An 18,537-nucleotide genomic window follows, 5' to 3' on the forward strand; every position below is an offset into this window, starting at 1 on the left:
TGGTTGTGAATGTATGGAGGGGGGGTGTGTGCTCGGGGGATCTGTGAATGAAGATGCACGGAGGAGGGGGGAGGGATGCATGAGCGCAGCACATCCTCGTGGGTGAAGGGAGTCGTGGATGCGGGAGGTTGCACTTGAAAAAGGGATGTGCATGAGTGGGGTCCGGCACGCAGGGAGCCCTCCTACTCCTGTCTCTTCCCTCAGGAAAATAGAAGGGACCCGAAAGGGGATGGAAAAAGCCTTTGGCACCGGGCCAGGGGAGACCTGGCTCCGCTCCCGCGGGTCTCTAAGCCCCCTCAGCAGGCCAGGCGCTAGCAAACCCGAGGCGCCACACGAACCTCCCCTTTCCCGGCCCCGGTGCTCGGGAGCGGAGAAATGAAACCAGGCGGGGCCGGGGAAGCGGTAGGGGGAGACGGCGCGGGGCGCGGGCCGGCCCGCGGGGCGGGGCCGCTGGCCTTTCCCCACCCCCGTCGCTCGGCCCTGCCGCCAGCCCTGCGCGCAGCCAGCCGCCCTGCGCATCTCGCTGGCCCCACCGCCGCACCATGAAGGCGCTCCTGCTCGCTGTGTTAGTTGCGGTGCTGTGCGTGGAGAGAGGTAAGGGGGGGGGAGGGGGTGTGGGGGGGGAGAGATACCCACCACCTCTCCTCGAGGTTTCCAGTCCCTTCCCATCTCTGGGTTTGGGAGCAAATTGGTGTGGGGGTGTGCGTGTGTGCGCGCGCGCTGCGTCTTGCAGGATGGGCTCTGGAAGTTGGAGGTTTGCGGGGTGGGGGGGTGAGGGTTGCCAAGGGGCTGGGGGGACAGAGCTGAGCCGTGCCGGGCTTTGGCGCGGGGCGTGTGTGGGGGGGGTGTCTTTCCAAGACCTGCCTTGAAGCAGTGTCCCCCTTGGAGCAGGAACTTCAGGGCTTCCTTGTCTGTATGTATAGGTGTGCATTTCCAGCTGTGCATATAGATATTTTGGAGCTTTTCCCAGTTGCAGCTCAAACAAAGACCAGGGCCGGCTCCGCTCCCCCTTTTCGGTGCAGCGAGCCGGGATAACGGCGCCGAAATGGGCTGAGATGCAGCCGAGGGGAAGGAGGGTGGAGGGGAGATGGAGCCCAGCCCTAGCAATGGCTGATGGAGCAGAGTCTGAGCAGAACCACTCGTGATTCTGGCTCCTGCCGCTCCCCCCCCCGCCAAGCATCCTTCGGGGCAGGCTGCAGTGGCCAGCTTGTGGGGCCGTGAACCCCAAGGGACTGTTCCCAGTGGAGCGCATCTTGGGGCTGCCACTGAAGTTGGGGAGAACGTACGCCCTGTTGCTGGGCATTAAACTGCAAGTTGTCCAAGTCGCAGGATCTGCAATCCCTTCCCGACGACTCCATTTCTGGCTCTCCAAACTCCATGGGGCTGTGCAAAACCCCGGTATTGTTTCCGTATGTTGATACTTGGAGAAGCCAAACAAAGAGCAAATAGGAGGTCTGAGCCCTCTGAGCCCCTGCTCAGGAAACACAAGTCCTTCTTGTCTTCTGAGGACACCAGTGAGAAGAAACTAGTTGTTTGCTGCCCTTTCCATGCCCCCCTCCCCGGGTGTCCAGGAAGCAAGTGGCAGTTGAAGCATTGGGTCTCCGCTCTGTTCCAGCTGGGAGGATGGGCTGTCCAGGCCAAAGCAGTAAGGGCTTTTACTTCCCACCCCTCCGAAAAACCCCCCACCTTTCAGTTTTAAAAGTAAGTTTTTAGCCAGACAAAAGGGTTTGTTGCAGGTAGCTTTATCCCCAAATACTTCCGGCATGCTCAGGGAGTATTTTGCGGGAAAGCTTTGCCCTCTGCTCAAAGTGCCCTGAAGATCTTGTGTGTGGTATATAAGGATCTTGTTGAAGAGCAAGAGCTGCCGAAGCAACAGCATTTTTCACCGGTGCTGCTGAGCTTCATAGCAGGCTTTTAAAGGCTTTTTTTTTTTTCCCCCTTCCTGGCATTGCTCTTCGCAGGAATAGATTAGATTCGACCTCTTATCTGAGGAATTCCCCCAAATGATCCGCTCTTTGTTCCTTGGAGGAGCTGAGCAGCAAGCAAATAAACACATAAATTCTTTTCGTGGAAGAACGCTGCATTTTGTAGTTGGTGAAAACGAGGCTTCCCTTTTGCATTGTTCAGTCTTTGGCTTTTTTTCCCCCTTTTTTTTCCCCTTTTTTTGGTAGCCTTGAGCTCTAACTCTTTGCTCTGTCTCCAGCTGCGTAAAATAATTCTGCACCCCTCTTGTGCCTTTTGTCTAAAACACTCAGCCTGCCTGCTGTCTTCATTCTGCAGTGGGTTATTTAGTTATCTGTTTGCTGGGGCAGAAAGTGGCACTAGTTATGACTGCGTATTTCCTCTCTTAAACTACGTTGAAAGACTCACCTCCCCTGGAAAGATTTTGTCCATATTTAGACAAGGGGTGATAGGCAGGTGTGATAAAGAGAAACATGGGGACAAGTAGGAGATGCTGTGGTAAGAGCATAGATGTAGTCACGTGGCAGAGAATTTAATGCCTAAAGGCACTTTTGTGTGCACGTACAAATACTTCTGATGCGTTTGTATCTGGAACCTCTAAGCCTTAATGAACAGCACTGCTCCACTCGACTTGTGCGTTCAGTGTAGTGAGCAAATACATACGGGGACATATGTCCTGCCATAATGCCCACGGGAAGCCTATAATCCACTTCATTCCTGGTTGCAGACAGTTCCTGTGAAATGGGGTGAGTCAATTTGCCTCCTCACGTTACCCTCAGAGTGGTTGCAAGGAGAAGGTTTTGGGATAGGTCACCTGAGACTTGAGAGCAGAAACATGGGGTCAAGGGAGCAGGAGAGGGCTAGGCTCCACTCCGAGGTCCCAGACTGAGTTTTGGCCGATGAGGTAAAAAATGTCACCCATGGAAACGCTCTGGGAGCTCAGCAAGGGACGATGGCAACCTGTAGGCTCAATGAGCTGGCTCCGTCCTCCCCCTCTCCTAGATCCCGAGGCAAGGTCCACTGATGAATCTCTCCTGGGGCTTTTGACTCAACCGGTGGCCCTGTAATCCTGGGTGCTGTGCGTAGGTTGTGGCTGCTGTGTTGGCATGCTCAGGTAACTCTGTTTTGTTGCAAGGATCGTTTGCAGATTGATGATCGTTGGAGGATGTATGAGACAGTCCAGGAAGTTCTTGTTTAGGGGGTTGTGGCATTGGCTTCATCTCCAAAGCAAAGTCATCTGGCTGCCCCGATGTGACATTCAGGATCCCCCACTAACAAGCTTTAATCTGTTTCCTTGAGATTATGTTCTTGTTTTCCTCCCCTGCCTTGGCCATGGCTGCTCAAAAGTCATTCCTCAGAGCACAATTGTTATTTTTTTTCTCAATTTTCCCATAAAAAGCTTTTCTTTTCCTGAGAGGGACAGGATTGAAAAGAACCTCAAGAGGTCATACAGTCCCCCCAGCAGAGTTGGACAGCTGCTGACTGATGTTTGTCCAACTTGTTCTTCAAATTACTCCATGACAGGGACTCCTGAGTCTCAGCGAGCTCTCCCAGGGCTTCACCGACTTCACCTCCTTAGGATAATCTGTTTGTGGTGGGGCTGAAAGAGGTGGGAGCAGGACTGATGTTGCCTTGCACTTCCCATCCTGAATCAGCCCCCACTCTGTTTTGCATCCTGTAAACACAGACGAGAAAGGCAGTGCCTCACGGAAGGGCTTGCCGTCTGAGTGCTCAAAAATCAGAGCCCGTGAAACATTGGGAACAGGCCTGATCTGTCTGCGTATGTAGGTCAACAATTGCAGCGTGGATGTGATGTTCTTGTATGTAAAATACAGAGAAGATCATCCGTCCACTGCAAAGTGCATATGTCCCTGCTGAGTCACCGGTCTAGGCTATTTCTGCAACTGTTTCCCACTGCTGAATGCTATTTTCCAATCTTTCCTCTTTCTTGGACAATTCTGGAGGATGAGGGGTGGGAGCCAGCTGGTGCAGTCCATCCTGCTGGTGTAGGATAAACCATTTTAGGGGACCTGCCATGGAGGAAGGCATGGGGTTTTTTTTTGCTGTCCCTCTGCTCCAAATTAAAAAGGTTGGTTGCATGTGCTGCCATCGTAGTGCTATGACTCCCTGGGTAGCGGGACAGTACAAGTCCTTGCAAGTCTTGCTGCAGTGCTGGGTTTGCTCTAGCTGAGAAATTGTTTCCACCACGTGCGCTAGCTCAAGCGTAGCTTGAGCTTTGTGCCTTGCTGCCAGGGGCAGGTCACGGAAAGCTCGAACCCGTGGTCACACCTGGAGCGTTTCCCATCAGCGTCCACAGTAGCTGAGCTGAATAAGCCCAAATCTCAGGCTCCAGGTTGCAGGCCTGAATTTGCTTCCGCTGTTGTAGTTTCAAGTTGGCAGCTGTAGCTTGAGCCCGCTCTTGGTGCAAACAGGAACATGCCATGAAGTACCAGGCTGACCTGTGGTTTTATCGAGGCTTTAGGTGACAGTTGATCCTGCCAAGAGCTCAAAATGTATCTGTTATGCTTGAACCCTTCACTTGGCCATTCTTTTTGGGGAAAAAAACCCTACTGCAGATTGATACAGATGGAATAGCAAGCGTGCCTGTGGCCAGATGCGGTGCATGCCATGTGTCAGAGGTGGGGACCACCAAGCGAGGAGGTCTCCCCACCAGCCCCTAACCGAGGTGTGCTTTTCCCTTGCAGCCCACACACTCATCTGCTTTTCGTGCTCGGATGCATCCTCCAACTGGGCCTGCCTGAAACCTGTCAAGTGCGGGGAGAATGAAAACCACTGTGTGACGACGTATGTTGGAGTGGGAATCGGTGAGTGGTGACAGGACCTTCTTCTGACCCTCTTGGCTGCTCTTCTGGGTCACCTGCTGAGCTGCAGGAAGGCTTTCTTTCCTTTGACTGGAAAAAGGAGGAAGTTCTGTGTGTCGGACCATCCCAAGGGAATTTTACGAGGGACGTGCTGCCAGATGGAGTCACATTAAAGCCCACGTGCCTGGACCGATGCCGGGAGTCCGAGGGGAATTTCGGAGCGGGGAGGTTGCTGATGGATAAGTGAAAGGGTGGAGGATGCTGCAGGCTTCCTGTGTAGCTCCAGGGTTGCCCTACTTGCTTTTGCCCTGTGTTCAGGTTGTTCATCCCTGAGTCCCAACTTTGCTTCTTTACTCTCTGTGGATGAGGTGGGGTTGCCAGGAAGGGAGATTTGCAAGTTGCCTTCCTAAGTGCCAGGAAAGATCTGGGGGGGGGGGGGTGTCTGTGCTTCCTGGAAAGCAGACTGCTCTGGCAGGTCTCGTGGCACCATTGCAGAGCCCAGAGCCCATCCTGGCACGCTTTGCTCTCCCTTGCAGGAGCGAGGGGTGTTGCATCCCCAAGTTGCGGGGTCCCCAACATGGGCGGGTTGTGCATGCACAGATGGAGGCTTTTATAAACCTGTCGTCTTAGCACAGTGCTAATGGTTTCCTATTTCCTGCTGCTAAAAGCGTGCTGCGCCTCTCTCGCAGTCGATGCTCGAAATGCAGCCTTTGCTCACGAGTGCCTCCCTGGTGCTCCATATGCCCCGTGCTCCCTGTCTCGCTTGAGGAGTCTCAAGCTCAAGTGGGATTTTTGAGATTCTTCACCAGAGCTGTAGCAGCCAAACTTTGGCTGGCGGCCTGGAGGGGTTGTCCCTGGGGTGTTGCGTGGTCTCTAGAGTCTGTGTGGGAAGTTGTCATGGGTGTTCCTTGAGATGTGTGGGTTGCTGAGATTAGTGTCGTAGCCTGACACCAAGAAGCACTTCATGCTCTCCGTGCCACCTGTGACACTTTGGCTATTTCAGTGCTGTTATTTCCTTTGCAGAACAGGCGATAAGCCGAGAAACATTATAAACCTGTCTCCTTTTTGCTTTTCTTCCTTTCCTCCTGCCCCAACCTAAATTCAGGCAGCAAGAATGGCCAGTCCATCTCCAAAGGATGCTCTCCCATTTGCCCCAGCGCTGGGATTAACCTCGGCATAGCGGCTGCCTCCGTTTACTGCTGCGACTCCTTCCTCTGCAACATCAGCGGTTCCAGCAGTGTGAAAGCCAGCTATGCGGTCCTGGCCTTGGGGGTCCTCGTTAGCTTCATCTACGTCCTCAGGGCTCGCGAGTGATGGGGCTGGCTGAGGAAGAGCCGTCTTCCATGGGCTGTCGCAGGTCTCATTAGCCAATATCTTCTCTGTCGCTGTCTGCAAGGAGATCCTCTACTTCTCAGCAGGCTTCCAAGGTGGTTGTTTCCCAAACTTTATGCTCTTCCAGCATTGGAGACCTGGGCAGTTTGGCCAAGCTGTTCTCCTCCTTCTGTGGACATACCCCTCTGCACTCTCACACCTCCTTGGCAAAGGTGGATCGTTTTGGAAGGGTTTCTGCTTTTATACCTAATACCCCCCCAGTCTCTCATTTCTAAGGTTGGTTAAAACAAGGCTGGGACTCGCCAAGAACCGATTAACCCCAGATACCACCTGGTCAAGTGTTCAGACGTTCCTGCCTCTCGCCTCCATGGAGGTGCCTGGCATCGGCGTGCTCCAGCACATGGGTGGTCCGGGCACTGGGAATGCATGACCTGAAGGGAGACACATTCCCGGCCCCTTGCAGCTACAGTCTCTTTTTATAAAATCGTTTCGTTTCTTCTGATCCTGGGCTGACTTTTCTGGAAAACAAATGACGTGTACCTTGTCCCTCCGAGCTCTGTAAGTGCCAGACCTGAATAAACATGCTCCTGTTGTTACCTGAGATGGGACGTGTGCTGTGTGTGTTTCCTTGCTCCAGACAGAGAGATTAGAAACGCTCTTAGAAGACACCCAAATACTATGCCCGGCACGAGGGCCTCTTACCCTCTCAAGTGGCTTTTGAGTCCTTCATCTCATTCCTTCCAGTTCGCCTCTGAGCAGCAAGTCCATCTTCTCCCTGTTGCAGTCCTTTCTGACAAACACCCCTGGGCCAGCTTGTTTCACCTCTCTTTGGGAATTGCCTTTTCCAGGTGCATTTTAGTGAAAAACGCCAGTTATTGGGGTATGAGTCAACTCCATTACTCCTAACGGAGCAAGCGCACTGGGAACAGGACCTCTAAAAATTAGTCTGCGTATTACAAAGACTTGGTGCCTCGATTTCCCCACTATGGACTTGTGATGGTGATAGACAATAACATCAATACCTAAATGATCCAGGGCAACAGGTCTGTTTGCAGAATTTAGTGAAGTCAGAGGCAAAGATATCAATACACAGATCTTTAGGTTCAACCTGCAATCCCTGTCTGATGGGCTGATGGTGTGTGTGGACTGCAGAAGGTGACTTCACCACCAAACCTGCCACTCCTGCCATCCTTCAGATCCCAGGATCTTCCCAGGTCTTTTGGCAGCGTTGCTCCTGGAAGTTCTCAGCCATCCCATGGGAGATGTGTCCTGCTATCTCTGCATTCTGCTGGTTTCCTACCTGCTCTGCCTACCCATGGACCTGCTAGACACAAAACAAGCCAAAATTGAACCTTAAACTGTCAGGCGAAAGATTGCTGTTGCTTCCACTGATTGATCAGAGGTGCACTGGGCTTTTTTTCTCTTCTAGAGCAAAAATCAAGTGTAGCATTGGCACTCTAGCCATGCCCTCCTTGTACGTGGTTCTCCTATTCAAGCCTCTCAAGCTGCACGCGCTGTTCAATTATACCTCTATCCCCACTTAAATGAGTGAAAACAGCTTCTTTTGAAAGATGTGTGCAAATGTATATAGAAATACTTGCAACAAAAGTGGTTACATGGTTTTTTTCCTCCTTCTCCCTGTCTTTTAATTAAAATGACAGATGCTAATGACAGCCTTTACAACAGGAGGGACTGGTCATCATGAAGTGACCTGCAATTAGGTGATGAGTCTGGTAAGAACGCATCGCTTGTCTTGTTGGGCGTGAGATGTGCCTTCCTCTGGTTAATGCACCCTCGCTCGCCTGCTGGGACCTCCGCTGGGACCGCGGGGCTCGAGGTGCGCCACGAACCTTTGCTATGCACGTGAGACAGCGCAGGGCGAGCAAGGGAGAAATGTTATTAGAAATGGGGTAAATATTCCTTAGCTTCTCTGTGCCTGAGCCTTCCTCCCAAGAGGGTTAGCAACCTCGTTTGCAGGGTTAATTTGTTCCTCGTCACTTGCTGTGAGTAGGTGTTGTAGTCCCTGTGGGGTTTGCAGGTCAGAGGGACGGAGATACCCTAGGGTGAGACCAAGGCATCACCCAGAACGCTCTACCTTGCAAGTAACTGGGCTGTAACTCTTTTCTGGATAGGATATCTCGGTTTTGGACTCAATTACCCTCCCACCACCTCTGCCGTGAGCAAAGAGCTAAACTTAAAAGCCATCAGCATAGCTGTGTCCTGATACCTGTTCATGCCTTTACGAGGCTCTTGATGCCACGCTGGACAATCCTATGGGCCAAAGCTACGAGCAGGGTTATGAGGCCTTGTTGCCTCCTCCAACGGCCATCTCCTTCCTATCTCAGTGCTTCAGAGTTTGCTGGTGCCGAGGACTCGGTTATGCAAGGGAAGAGCATTCAGCAGGCTACTTACCCTATACAAATAACAAGTTATATTAATGGTATTGCCAGGGGACAGGCTCTGAAGGTCAGTTCACACGTGTTCTTGAGCCTATAGATGATGAATAGATTGCATATGGAGATTTTTTTTTCCCCTCTTCACTCTCTTTTTGTCTTTCTCTCCTCCTCATGTGCTGTATTCCTGTATGCTTAGTATATGGAAGAAGATATATTTGCAGTTTTTCCTTTTGAACACACGTGGCAAAGATCTCTTTGATAGATATATGTATATTTGAGAGACAGGCAGAGTATGACAGCTTGTCAAATGCAAGAAATGTTATTCGATAATTTAATCCCAAGCCTCATATAATCAGTTCTGCCAACTCTCACAATTTCTGATCCGGCTATAGAATTTTTTTGGACCCCAAATCCCCAGCACCAGTAATCATGAGAAACTCAGCTGTCGTAAAGTCCAGGGGTGAAAGGCCTGAAAATATGCAGCTGTAGTTAATTAAAAACATTAATAATAAGAAGAAAATAAATAGTAAGAACACAGCATTTATAGACCATTAAAACTGGTGGCTTGTTAAACCAAATGGCTGATTTGGAACTTGAGGGCCATGGTGGGACAGCACTTGAGTGCTTTGAATGTGTTTACTTGGACTGTGGAATTAGAGATCGAAATCTCAGCAGAAAACTCAGTTCTTCACCTTTGCTGTCAAGACAAGAGGTTACGAGGGGAGGCAGCTTTGCATAAAGCATAAAATATCCCGGAACAGTTTTCAGTGGAAAATAAGAAGAGCTTAAGTCAAATACCTGCCCATTTTGGAGCATGCTAATGAGAAAATGGTTTCTGTGCTTCCGTCCTGGAAATGGCTGTATTTGAACGGCAGCTGCTGCCGTCTACCACTACGCCAACGTCGCAAGGGCTCTCATTTTTGTGTAATGTCTGTACATGCTCAAAGCTTACTGCGGCACCAGCCCTTTCCACCCAGGTTCGCTGGGTTTTGCTGTTTGCCGAAAAGGAGGACTTAAAAACAAACAAAGTTCTTCCAACTGTTTTTGAGAAAATTTTTTGGTTTTTTTTGCAAAAGGGCAAAATTTCGTCTTTTGGAAAACACAAACCTGATGTGACTTCCTTGCACAAACAGCCAGAAGAAAAAAAAAAAAAACAACAAAGCAACAAGCCAGTTGCTTAATCATTACTCAAAGGATCCACACTGTTACTCAAAGAATGTCCTTGCTTGGTGTTCATTTACTCAAGCTATGAGTTATTGGAAATGACTTGCCTCCCAGAGACTATATTTGCAATGAAGGTCGCCGTGGTCCCACCTCCCCTACAGGAAGCTCTGGTCCGGGTGGCTGTGTCTGCGTGCTGGAATGAGGTATAGGTATCCATGCTCTCCCATCTCCGGGAAAGCCACATGTGGTGCACATCTGGATGCTTGGACGTTTAGGGCCCCTCGCTCCTGCGATCGCTTTTGCACCCTGAAGCTTGGCTGTGTTTTTACTGTCATCCTCAACGGTGAGGTGCTGCGGTTCTCAGCTCTTTGGGATGAAGGTGGCTCTGAATTCTTCCTTGGTGCTGGAGGAGTTATTTCACCCCTGGAAAGCTGCTGTCTGAGGCTATCAAACTGGAATGGGGATAGACATACCCAGTCTGGTATTTTGGGAGTGTCCGTGGTGCCCAGGGAAGCGAAGCCCTGGGTCGGTCCTGCCATCTACTGGCTTTTGCCAGAGTTGGTAGAGATACTTTGAAGCCCAGATCTCACAAGTCAAGTAGGAAATGTTAACGCATGAAATCAGGAGTAGGGAGCCGAGGGCGAGCTACCTTTATCCAGATAATTACATGCAAAGCAGAGAATGAGAAACATCAGAGACAGATTGAATGTTTTAATTTGCCCAGCTTTGCTCTGACAGTGTAAATTGAGAAATGACTGGCTTAACGCACTTCCCAGGTCCAGTGTTTTCCGAGGGAACACTTTCCAGCCCAAACCCTACCGTTTCATCAAAACTGAAACACTTCATGAAAATATAATAAGGCCAATAAAGTGTTGCAGAAAAATATATTGACACATTTTATTTCAGCTTTGTTGGATGATCTCATTTCACTGAGATGGTTACACTGAAATGTTGATTTTACTAATACATATATGTGAGACTTGTAATCGTGTGTTACCTTTATTGTAACAGAATAAGCAGAATAAAGAAACATTGATTCCTTTAAGTATATTGACATAAGTATAAGTGTAGTGTATGTTACATATTGTTTCTTATACTCTAATAAAAATATATGGAATTAATAAAATAGGTACACTTGGAACAAAATTTTTGGATGGTTCTGCAGATATTACAGATATTACCTCTTGCTTTGTGTGAAAATAAAGTGCTTGGGGTGGATTCACAGCCCAGGGCTGGGGGTTGCAGGCTGGTCAAAAGGAGGACGGACATGAGACTGAGCCTATAGACTATAGGGAGGGATAAATCTATACATGCCATCTCAAGGCCATTGGAGTCTCTTCCTGGTGGTGGATAAAGAACAGGGATTTTCTTTGCCTTCAATAGTCGTGCTCATAAATATCGTTGACTTGCCTGTGACCCTGCTGGCAATGGAGATGGGATTCGTCCTTTGAGCCTCAGCTCTTTCTTGCTGGAGAGGGCGGCTATTTTGGGCACATAATGGCCCCTGTGTGGGTGTCTGTGGGCAGCTGCTCCTCTTCTCCAGCTCCCCGGGGCTGAGTGCTGCAGGACGGATGCACACACGGACACACAGACATGGAGCTGGTTGCTCTGGAGACTCCCCCCTGCTCTCCTGAACCAGGGAGCATTCAGGCTGCTTTGCAAAGATGCGTCATTCTAATTTTTGTTTAATGCTTTATTATTTTTGGGAGCCCAGTTGGATTCCGTGGGAGAAGAAGATTATGTTCCCTGGGGAACGTAAGACAAATGCAGAATAACAGCCATGGGCTGTCAGGAGTTTCTTAGGAACAGCCACAGGCTGTTTGAAACAAAGACATAGAAATACTTTTCTTTTTCTCTGGATAATCCCAGCCTGGACTATCTCCTTCCTGGGAAAGGGTCTTCACTGCCCTTCCTTCTGCAATCTGTATTTTGCAGCCTTGCCTATAAGTGTTTTTGGGAAGGGAGGGCACCAGTGGTGACAGGGAGTATTTTGGGGACTGGAGGGCATTGCAGAGCACGTGGTGACAGAAGAAAAAACTTATCCCAAGAGGCTGCACCTCCTGCCTGGCATTCCCCCATGTCCTCACTCCTGCTGCTCCGTGGGGACCTGCCTGTCTCTAAACAGGCCCAGGGTGGTCTCTCCCACATTTCAGGTGCTCAGAAAGTTAGGGAAATGGTCCTATTTCTCCAAATCTAAGAGAGGGCACCATTAATGGTTTGACCCAGAGGTAATAGAGCTGCTTCCTTCATTAAGGCAATTAAGGTCCGTATTTCCAGGTGAGCCTTGTTAAGAGATGTAGTGATACCAAATGCCCGAAAGTATTTATGGAAACTAAACAACATGGGCTGTTGCCAGTGTTTCTGTTTCAGTTGGCTCTGCGGATGTTTCTCACTGGCATCCCAAGGATGTGTTGGTCATCTCAGGGTATGAGACACCATGTGCTGGTGAAGGGGCCTGAAGCAGGAGAATTCCTGCCTCCCCACCCCTGCCCTTTTCTGTCCCTCTGGACGTGCTTCCACTCTAGCCATGGCAATCACAGGTTTTGGAGGAAGAAATCATTCTGGGGCTGCAGGGGATTCTCCAGGAAATGGGTTCATTTGCTAGCTTTGACCTGGCGGAGTCAAGAAAAATGTGTAGGTAGATAGTTTGCAAATGAAAATTTGAGTGGTGCTAGAGGAAGAAAAAAAATAATTACTGAATCAAGAGCCCCACCTTCCTGCCAGTGTTAACCCTCTTCACTTTCTTTTCCTCCTGAGTCCTTTCTTCCCCAGTTCACGGGTTTTGAGGTCCACATGAGAGGCCATGGAGAGCAAGGGGGAAGCCAGCACCCCCAGGCTGCAATGCTGACCTGAGCAGCAGCTGAGATGGAAGGAGGCTGGGAAGATGAGAGGTGCTTTATGTGGCTGTGGGAACATGCTCCAACCTTCCTGCTTATCATGTCCCCCCCCGCCAAAAAAAAAAAAAAAAGAGATTTAAAGTGATGCACAAAGTACCTTGGTCTCCTTGGATTTGGTAATCTGGCCCTTCCTGTGCTACAGGGACACTTGGCAGACTGAGCTGCCATTAAATTGATAACTCTTGTCCTCTATGTAGAAAGAGTTAAGCTAGCACATCTAAAATGTAACACATCCAGCATCAAACCCATGGGGGAAGAGGTGTGAGTAGGATGCCTTGCTCTCCTTTTCTGTGACAATTAACACAAAACAGCAACTGGATGTATTGTGTTTCACACAGATTCTTGTCATGCCTGCAACACCGAGAGCAATGTCACGTTGTTGTCCCTGAGTGCCAGGTGCTCCTGGCTCCGATTCTGCCTTCTCATTGCTAAAATTGCAGGGATGCGGTCACCCCATTCTCGCACGAGACTCTGAGTTTCGCACGAGGACCCCCTCCTGAGCTCAGACCAGTTAAACCTGCTGGTTCCAGGAACAGCACCCATTTAATGTCACGGTCAAGACTATTAGAGGAAAGATGACAAAAAAACCAAATACTCACTAGATGTGGGATGGTGGCACCTTGTATGTGACCACTTTTCGGTGCTCAGGTTCTTTATAAGGGTAAGGTGTAGCTGCTCATTGATTGCATGGTGGAGTTCAACTCATAGATTGTTCAAGGCAGCTTGGACAGACTCATTTTTTCCCCTTTTTTATTTTCAAATGAAAGTATCTCATCCTAAAGCTGGTTGGAACCAAATTATTATGAAACCTGAATTTTGGAAAGAGTGAAAATTAAAAACTACCAAAATAATCCTAAAAATTCCACCCTTTCTTCCTTGGGAAATGGGCCGGGACCAGGCATTTGCATTTTCCTCTCTTGTCAGAAGGTGGCAGTGACAGGCTCTAGATCTGCCAGTGCAGTCTCAGTAGGATGTCCTGGGATGGGTGTGTTGATGTATAAGGACCACAAACCCCTTCTAGTAAGGGACATGATGCAGAAAAAAGTTCTTCTGGAGCCTGGAGATGAGGAAGAAGTGTGTTAGCTCAGCATGCTTTTCACTACATCCCAAGCATGGAGACACTACAGACTTTCTGGTCTCCTGCTCCAGTTTTTGAACACTCACAGGGCAAAATATTTTTCATTATATCTGACTAGAATTTCCTTTCCTGCAACTTGTGGTCAATGAGCATCCTCAAGGAGAGTCCACCTCAGCGGTTTTTTTGATCCTTTTTTATGTCAGAAGCTGTTAGACCCCCTGAGACCTCCCTTCTCAGCCTGTTTTCCAGGCTGAACAAACCCAGCTCTCTCTTAACTCCTCATATTGCCTATGGTCAAGTCCCTGGCCAAACCTCATCAAAGCTTGAGATCACAGAGACATGGTGGTATAGCTCACATAATTGAGTGCTACCATGGCCGGATACAAGGCGTTCAGGAAGGGCAGCCCAGGAAGGTGAGAAGGGGAGCTGCTTTTTATGTGAAAGAGCAGCTGAAGTACATGGATCTCTGCCTAGGGATGGATGACTGTCCGTGGAGGTGTTCAAAAAGCACGTAGACATGGAACTTCGGGACATGGTCTAGTAGACATGGTGGTGTTGCATTCATGGTTGGACTTGATGATCCTAGAGATCTTTTCCAACATTAAAGATTCTATGATTCTATGATTCTGTGACGAGTCAACTGAGAGGTAATGGGTCAGGATGACCAGGCAGATCAGCATAGGTGATGTTGTAGTGGATGTCCTGATATAGACCACATTATCAGGAAGAAGTAGATGAGACCTTCGTCAGACAACTGGAACAAGCCTCCCATTTGCAAGGTCTCATCCTCATGGTGGGCATTCACCACGCGGGTATCTGCTGGAGGAACAACACAGCAGGGCACTGGCAGTCTACGAGGTTTCTGGAGTGCACTGGTGACAACTTCCTGGCACAGGTGACTGAGGAGTCAACAAGGAGAGGTGCTCTGGTGGACCTCATAGTTGCAAATAGGGAAAAATTTGTTGGGGATGTGAAGGTTGGGGGCAGCCTTGGCTGCAGTGACCATGAGGTAGTGGAGTTCAAGATCCTGAGAGAGGGAAACAAGACAAAAAGCAGAATTCAAAAAAAAGGAGTCATCATGGATTCACAAAGGGGAAATTATGCCTCACTGGCCTGATAGCCTTCAACAATGAGGTGACTGGCTTGGTGGATGATGCGAGAGAAGCGGATGTTGTTTATCTCTACCTTATTAAGGCTTTCAGCACTGTCTCCCACAACATCCTCATAGACGAACTGACAAAGTATGCATTAGATAAGTGGACAGTGAGGTGGACTGAAAACTGGTGGAGCAACTGGGCCCAGAGGCTTGTAATCAGTGGCCCAAAGTCCAGCTGGAGGCAAGACACTGGTGAGGTATACAGCAGGACTTAATGTTGGGGTCAATACTGTTCATCATCTTCATTAATGACCTTGATGATGTGGCAGAGCTCACCCTTAGCAAGATTGCACATGGAACAAAACTAGGAGGAGTGGCTGATACACCAGGTGGGTGTGCTGCCATTTGGAGGGACTTGAACAGGTTGGAAAAATGAAGGAACCTCAGGAAGTTCAGCAGATGGAAATGCAAAGTCTTAGAGCTGGGAAAGAATAACCCCAGGCGTGACTGTGAGCTCATTAGGATAGAAAGCAGCTTTGCAGAGAAGGAACTGAGGGTCATGGTGGACACCAAGTTACACATGAATTAGCAATGTTCCTTGGCGGCAAAGAAGGCCACTAGCCTCCTGGGATGCATTAGGCAGAGCATTGCCAGCAGATCAAGGGAGGTGAGGCCCCATGTGGAGTCCCGTGTCCAGTTCTGGGCTCCTGAGTACAAGAGAGACATGAACATACTGGAGAGAGCACAGCGAATGGCCATGAAGATGATGAAGGGATTGGAGCATCTATAATAGGAGGAGAGGCTGAGAGATTGAGGACTTTTCAGTCTGGTAAAACAGAAGGCTCAGGGAGGATCTTATCAATGTCTATAAATACCTGAAGTGAGGGTGCAAAGAGGATGGAGCCAGGGTCTTTTCAGTGGTGCTCAGTGCCAGGGCAAGAGGCGATGGGCCCAAACTGAAACATGGGAAATTCCATTTAAACACGAGAAAAATCTTTCTTTACTGCGAAAGACTGCCCAGAGAGGTTGTGGAGTTTCCATCTTTGATGAAATCCAAACCCAACTGAAAACAACCCTGAGCAACCTGCTGTAGTAACTCTACTTTCAGCAGAAGGGTTGGACTAGACAATCTTCAGAGGTCTGTGCCAGGCTCAACCATTTTGTGATTTGTGTGAATTCCGCTGCTGGTGCAGCTGGGGATGTTTGGTCTCCTCTGCTTTGTGACAAGTGTCCATGAAATGGTCTTGTCTCCCATGGACCTTCCTTTTCACATTTGCCAGGACCATCAGGCAGGCTCAACTGCTCAGCTGGCTGGGAAACATCACTGCAGGGCTGCTTCCCTCACCTTTACCAGGGGGAAATGCTCTGGGAGCTAGAAGCTTTGGAGTCGGAAGCATCTTCCTGAAATCTTCAAGCATCTAGAAGCCAAACCTGGGATGTTTCTTGCAGCTAGTGGGAATCAGGCTGAGTCTATCACCTGGGCAGTGGAGATATCTTCAAGACACTTAGGTTTTCTACTGGTTTGGGCAGACTGAACCTGAGAACACACTTCTACCAGTCCTCAGCCAAAGACATGTGGATATTTCCAGCTTCAATGCCAAGCACTGCAGTATTAGAGGGAGATGAAAAGTGCCTGGAGGCAAAGCTGCTTCATTTCAGTCAGGTCATTTACTGTTTTACATGTGTTGTCCTTGTTCTTCCCTTCTGGGTCAATGAGAAGTGACTCAGATAGGAAAGTATCTCTTGTTCATTGGATTAAGTCTTGAAGGAACGTAGGAGATAATTAAAGCAGGTGACAGCTAAGCTGAGCAAGTGATTTACGTTCCTGCATCGTTAACAATGCCTTGGAAAGCTGGATGGAGCAAATAATCACGAAAGAAGTGATTACTGCCTCAGTCAGTCAGGGTTGATGGGAAGGGAAAAGATACCAGCTTGGAAGCAAAAAGAAAAAAAGGAAATGAAAAATTTGATAGGGAAGACAAATTCCCACTAGTTATAAATATATGATCAATCCTTTCTATGCACATCATGAACAGAGAAGGAGAACACATGTTAGTAGTTATTACCTCCTGTAAGATTCCCTCATGGGATCACTGTATTCATATGCTGGCTACTGGCCAGGCAAGGGATAAATATTAAGGTCCTGCCCAGAAAGAGTTAAGTGCTACAGAGAGGGTAGTCTAAAGAACAACCTAGAGATAAGAGGTACCTTCACTGAATTCAAAGGCGGGGGAAAAAAACCCAAAACAACAGATCGGAAAAAAAAAAGGCAGGTGAAACATGACATACAGGGAACAGGACTCCTTGTAGAAATAAATCATCTTGTTCTCTACCTTCCTGTCCGAGTGAATACACAAAGCATCACTAATTCTCAGGCACAGCACACAACGCACGGCTGGGGCACAGAGGACAGCTATAGTGAGTTCCGGTGGGGATTTGGGAGGAGCAGCAGAGTTAATAAAACCCTTCATACTTGTGGTCTGGTCTGACCCATGTGTCCCAAGTCCTGTACTAACCAGCATCCCTCATGTCCCAGTCCAGTGCCAAGGTAGAAAACAGTGTGGAGAGAGCTGCCAAGCTTTCTGTACCCATCTGCAGCTCCAATCGATAGCAGACTGACCTGCTACCAGGTGTGAAAGTCACAACTCTCTGCTCAGCAGGGTGCTTTGATCTTTTCAGATGGAGTGGACACATGCCCTTTCCCCAAGGGCATCTTCCAACAACTCGCTTCTGGGAATGACCCAACCTTTACGCGCTCAATAGGCTTGAGAGAGGGCTGAAGTGTCTTGCAAAGCTGTAATGGTTTTAAAGCCAGGCAGAGACGTGTTGGATCTTGGCCATACATAGTAGGGAACGGTAGTAAAATCAATTAGTAGGAACAAGGCTGCTGTGACTAATAAGCTAATGAGTGATACCTGAGTGGAAATGGCTCTAAGAGAGCTGCAGGGTTGGATTCATGATGCATTATTCATAGGGATAGGCCAGATTCAGGCTTGGCACTGTTTATTTTTAACTTTGCTTTTCCAGGTTTCTCTCTAACTTTTAAAGACGTTACTAACCAATGGAGGAAGTGAGGGAGGGCAAAGATATCTGTTTAATTCCTCTGTTTTCAGTGTGAAGTGGCTCTCATCTCTGGAGAATTGTGGTTTCTATGAGATGTAGATGGGGGACATGATGCGTCAGAGGTGAAGTTCATGGTAATTTAATCCCTGGCACTCTGCACACCAGCATGTTTACCGATCAGACTAACCCATCCTTGCTGTTGGCTTCCTTAGGTGGCTTTAATCATTGACACTATTTTGAAGCTACTAGGAGAAAAGTGAATTGCTTGAATTGCTCTTTAGCCTTTCTAATACATAGCTTATATTGTAGTTATGATCAAACCTACAACATGCACCAGCTTAATATCTAGAATGGGGAAACGGAGGTTAATTTTTCAAGGTCAGCTAGCAAATCATTGACAAAGTTTAGAATAAACCTCAAAGTTTGTGGCTTCCAGGCCAGCACTCACTCCTGTTGCTTCTAGTAGCTCGTGTACCTCCTATCAGGGTTGCACAAAGAGCACTGATGAAAAAGTAGCATTAACTAGTGGTTAAACCATGTGGAATACAATGCTGGCTCTATTTCTGAAGTTGCTATTACCTTGCTCCATGAGCCTAATTAACCTCTCTGCGTCTCAGCTTACTTACACCTGATTTTGAGATAATAATATTTACAGGAGCGATTTTGGGTTTAACCTACTTCTAGGTATGCAGCAAAAGATTAGCACTAGTGTATGACACTGTCATGT

At 48.6% G+C, this 18,537-nt stretch overlaps 1 protein-coding gene across 1 annotated transcript; it reads left to right on the forward strand.

The window, feature by feature from the left end:
* The first annotated feature begins 431 nt into the window (after positions 1–431).
* LOC129202713 (lymphocyte antigen 6E) lies at positions 432–6,717 on the forward strand. Its single transcript, XM_054816114.1, has 3 exons — positions 432–594; positions 4,668–4,787; positions 5,890–6,717. Exons 1-3 carry the CDS (start codon positions 543–545, stop codon positions 6,096–6,098), a joined length of 381 nt encoding a protein of 126 aa, XP_054672089.1. The 5' UTR covers positions 432–542; the 3' UTR covers positions 6,099–6,717.
* The last annotated feature ends 11,820 nt before the right edge of the window (positions 6,718–18,537 follow it).

Source organism: Grus americana, chromosome 2, assembly GCF_028858705.1.
Source record: "Grus americana isolate bGruAme1 chromosome 2, bGruAme1.mat, whole genome shotgun sequence".
NCBI classification, from domain to species: domain Eukaryota; kingdom Metazoa; phylum Chordata; class Aves; order Gruiformes; family Gruidae; genus Grus; species Grus americana.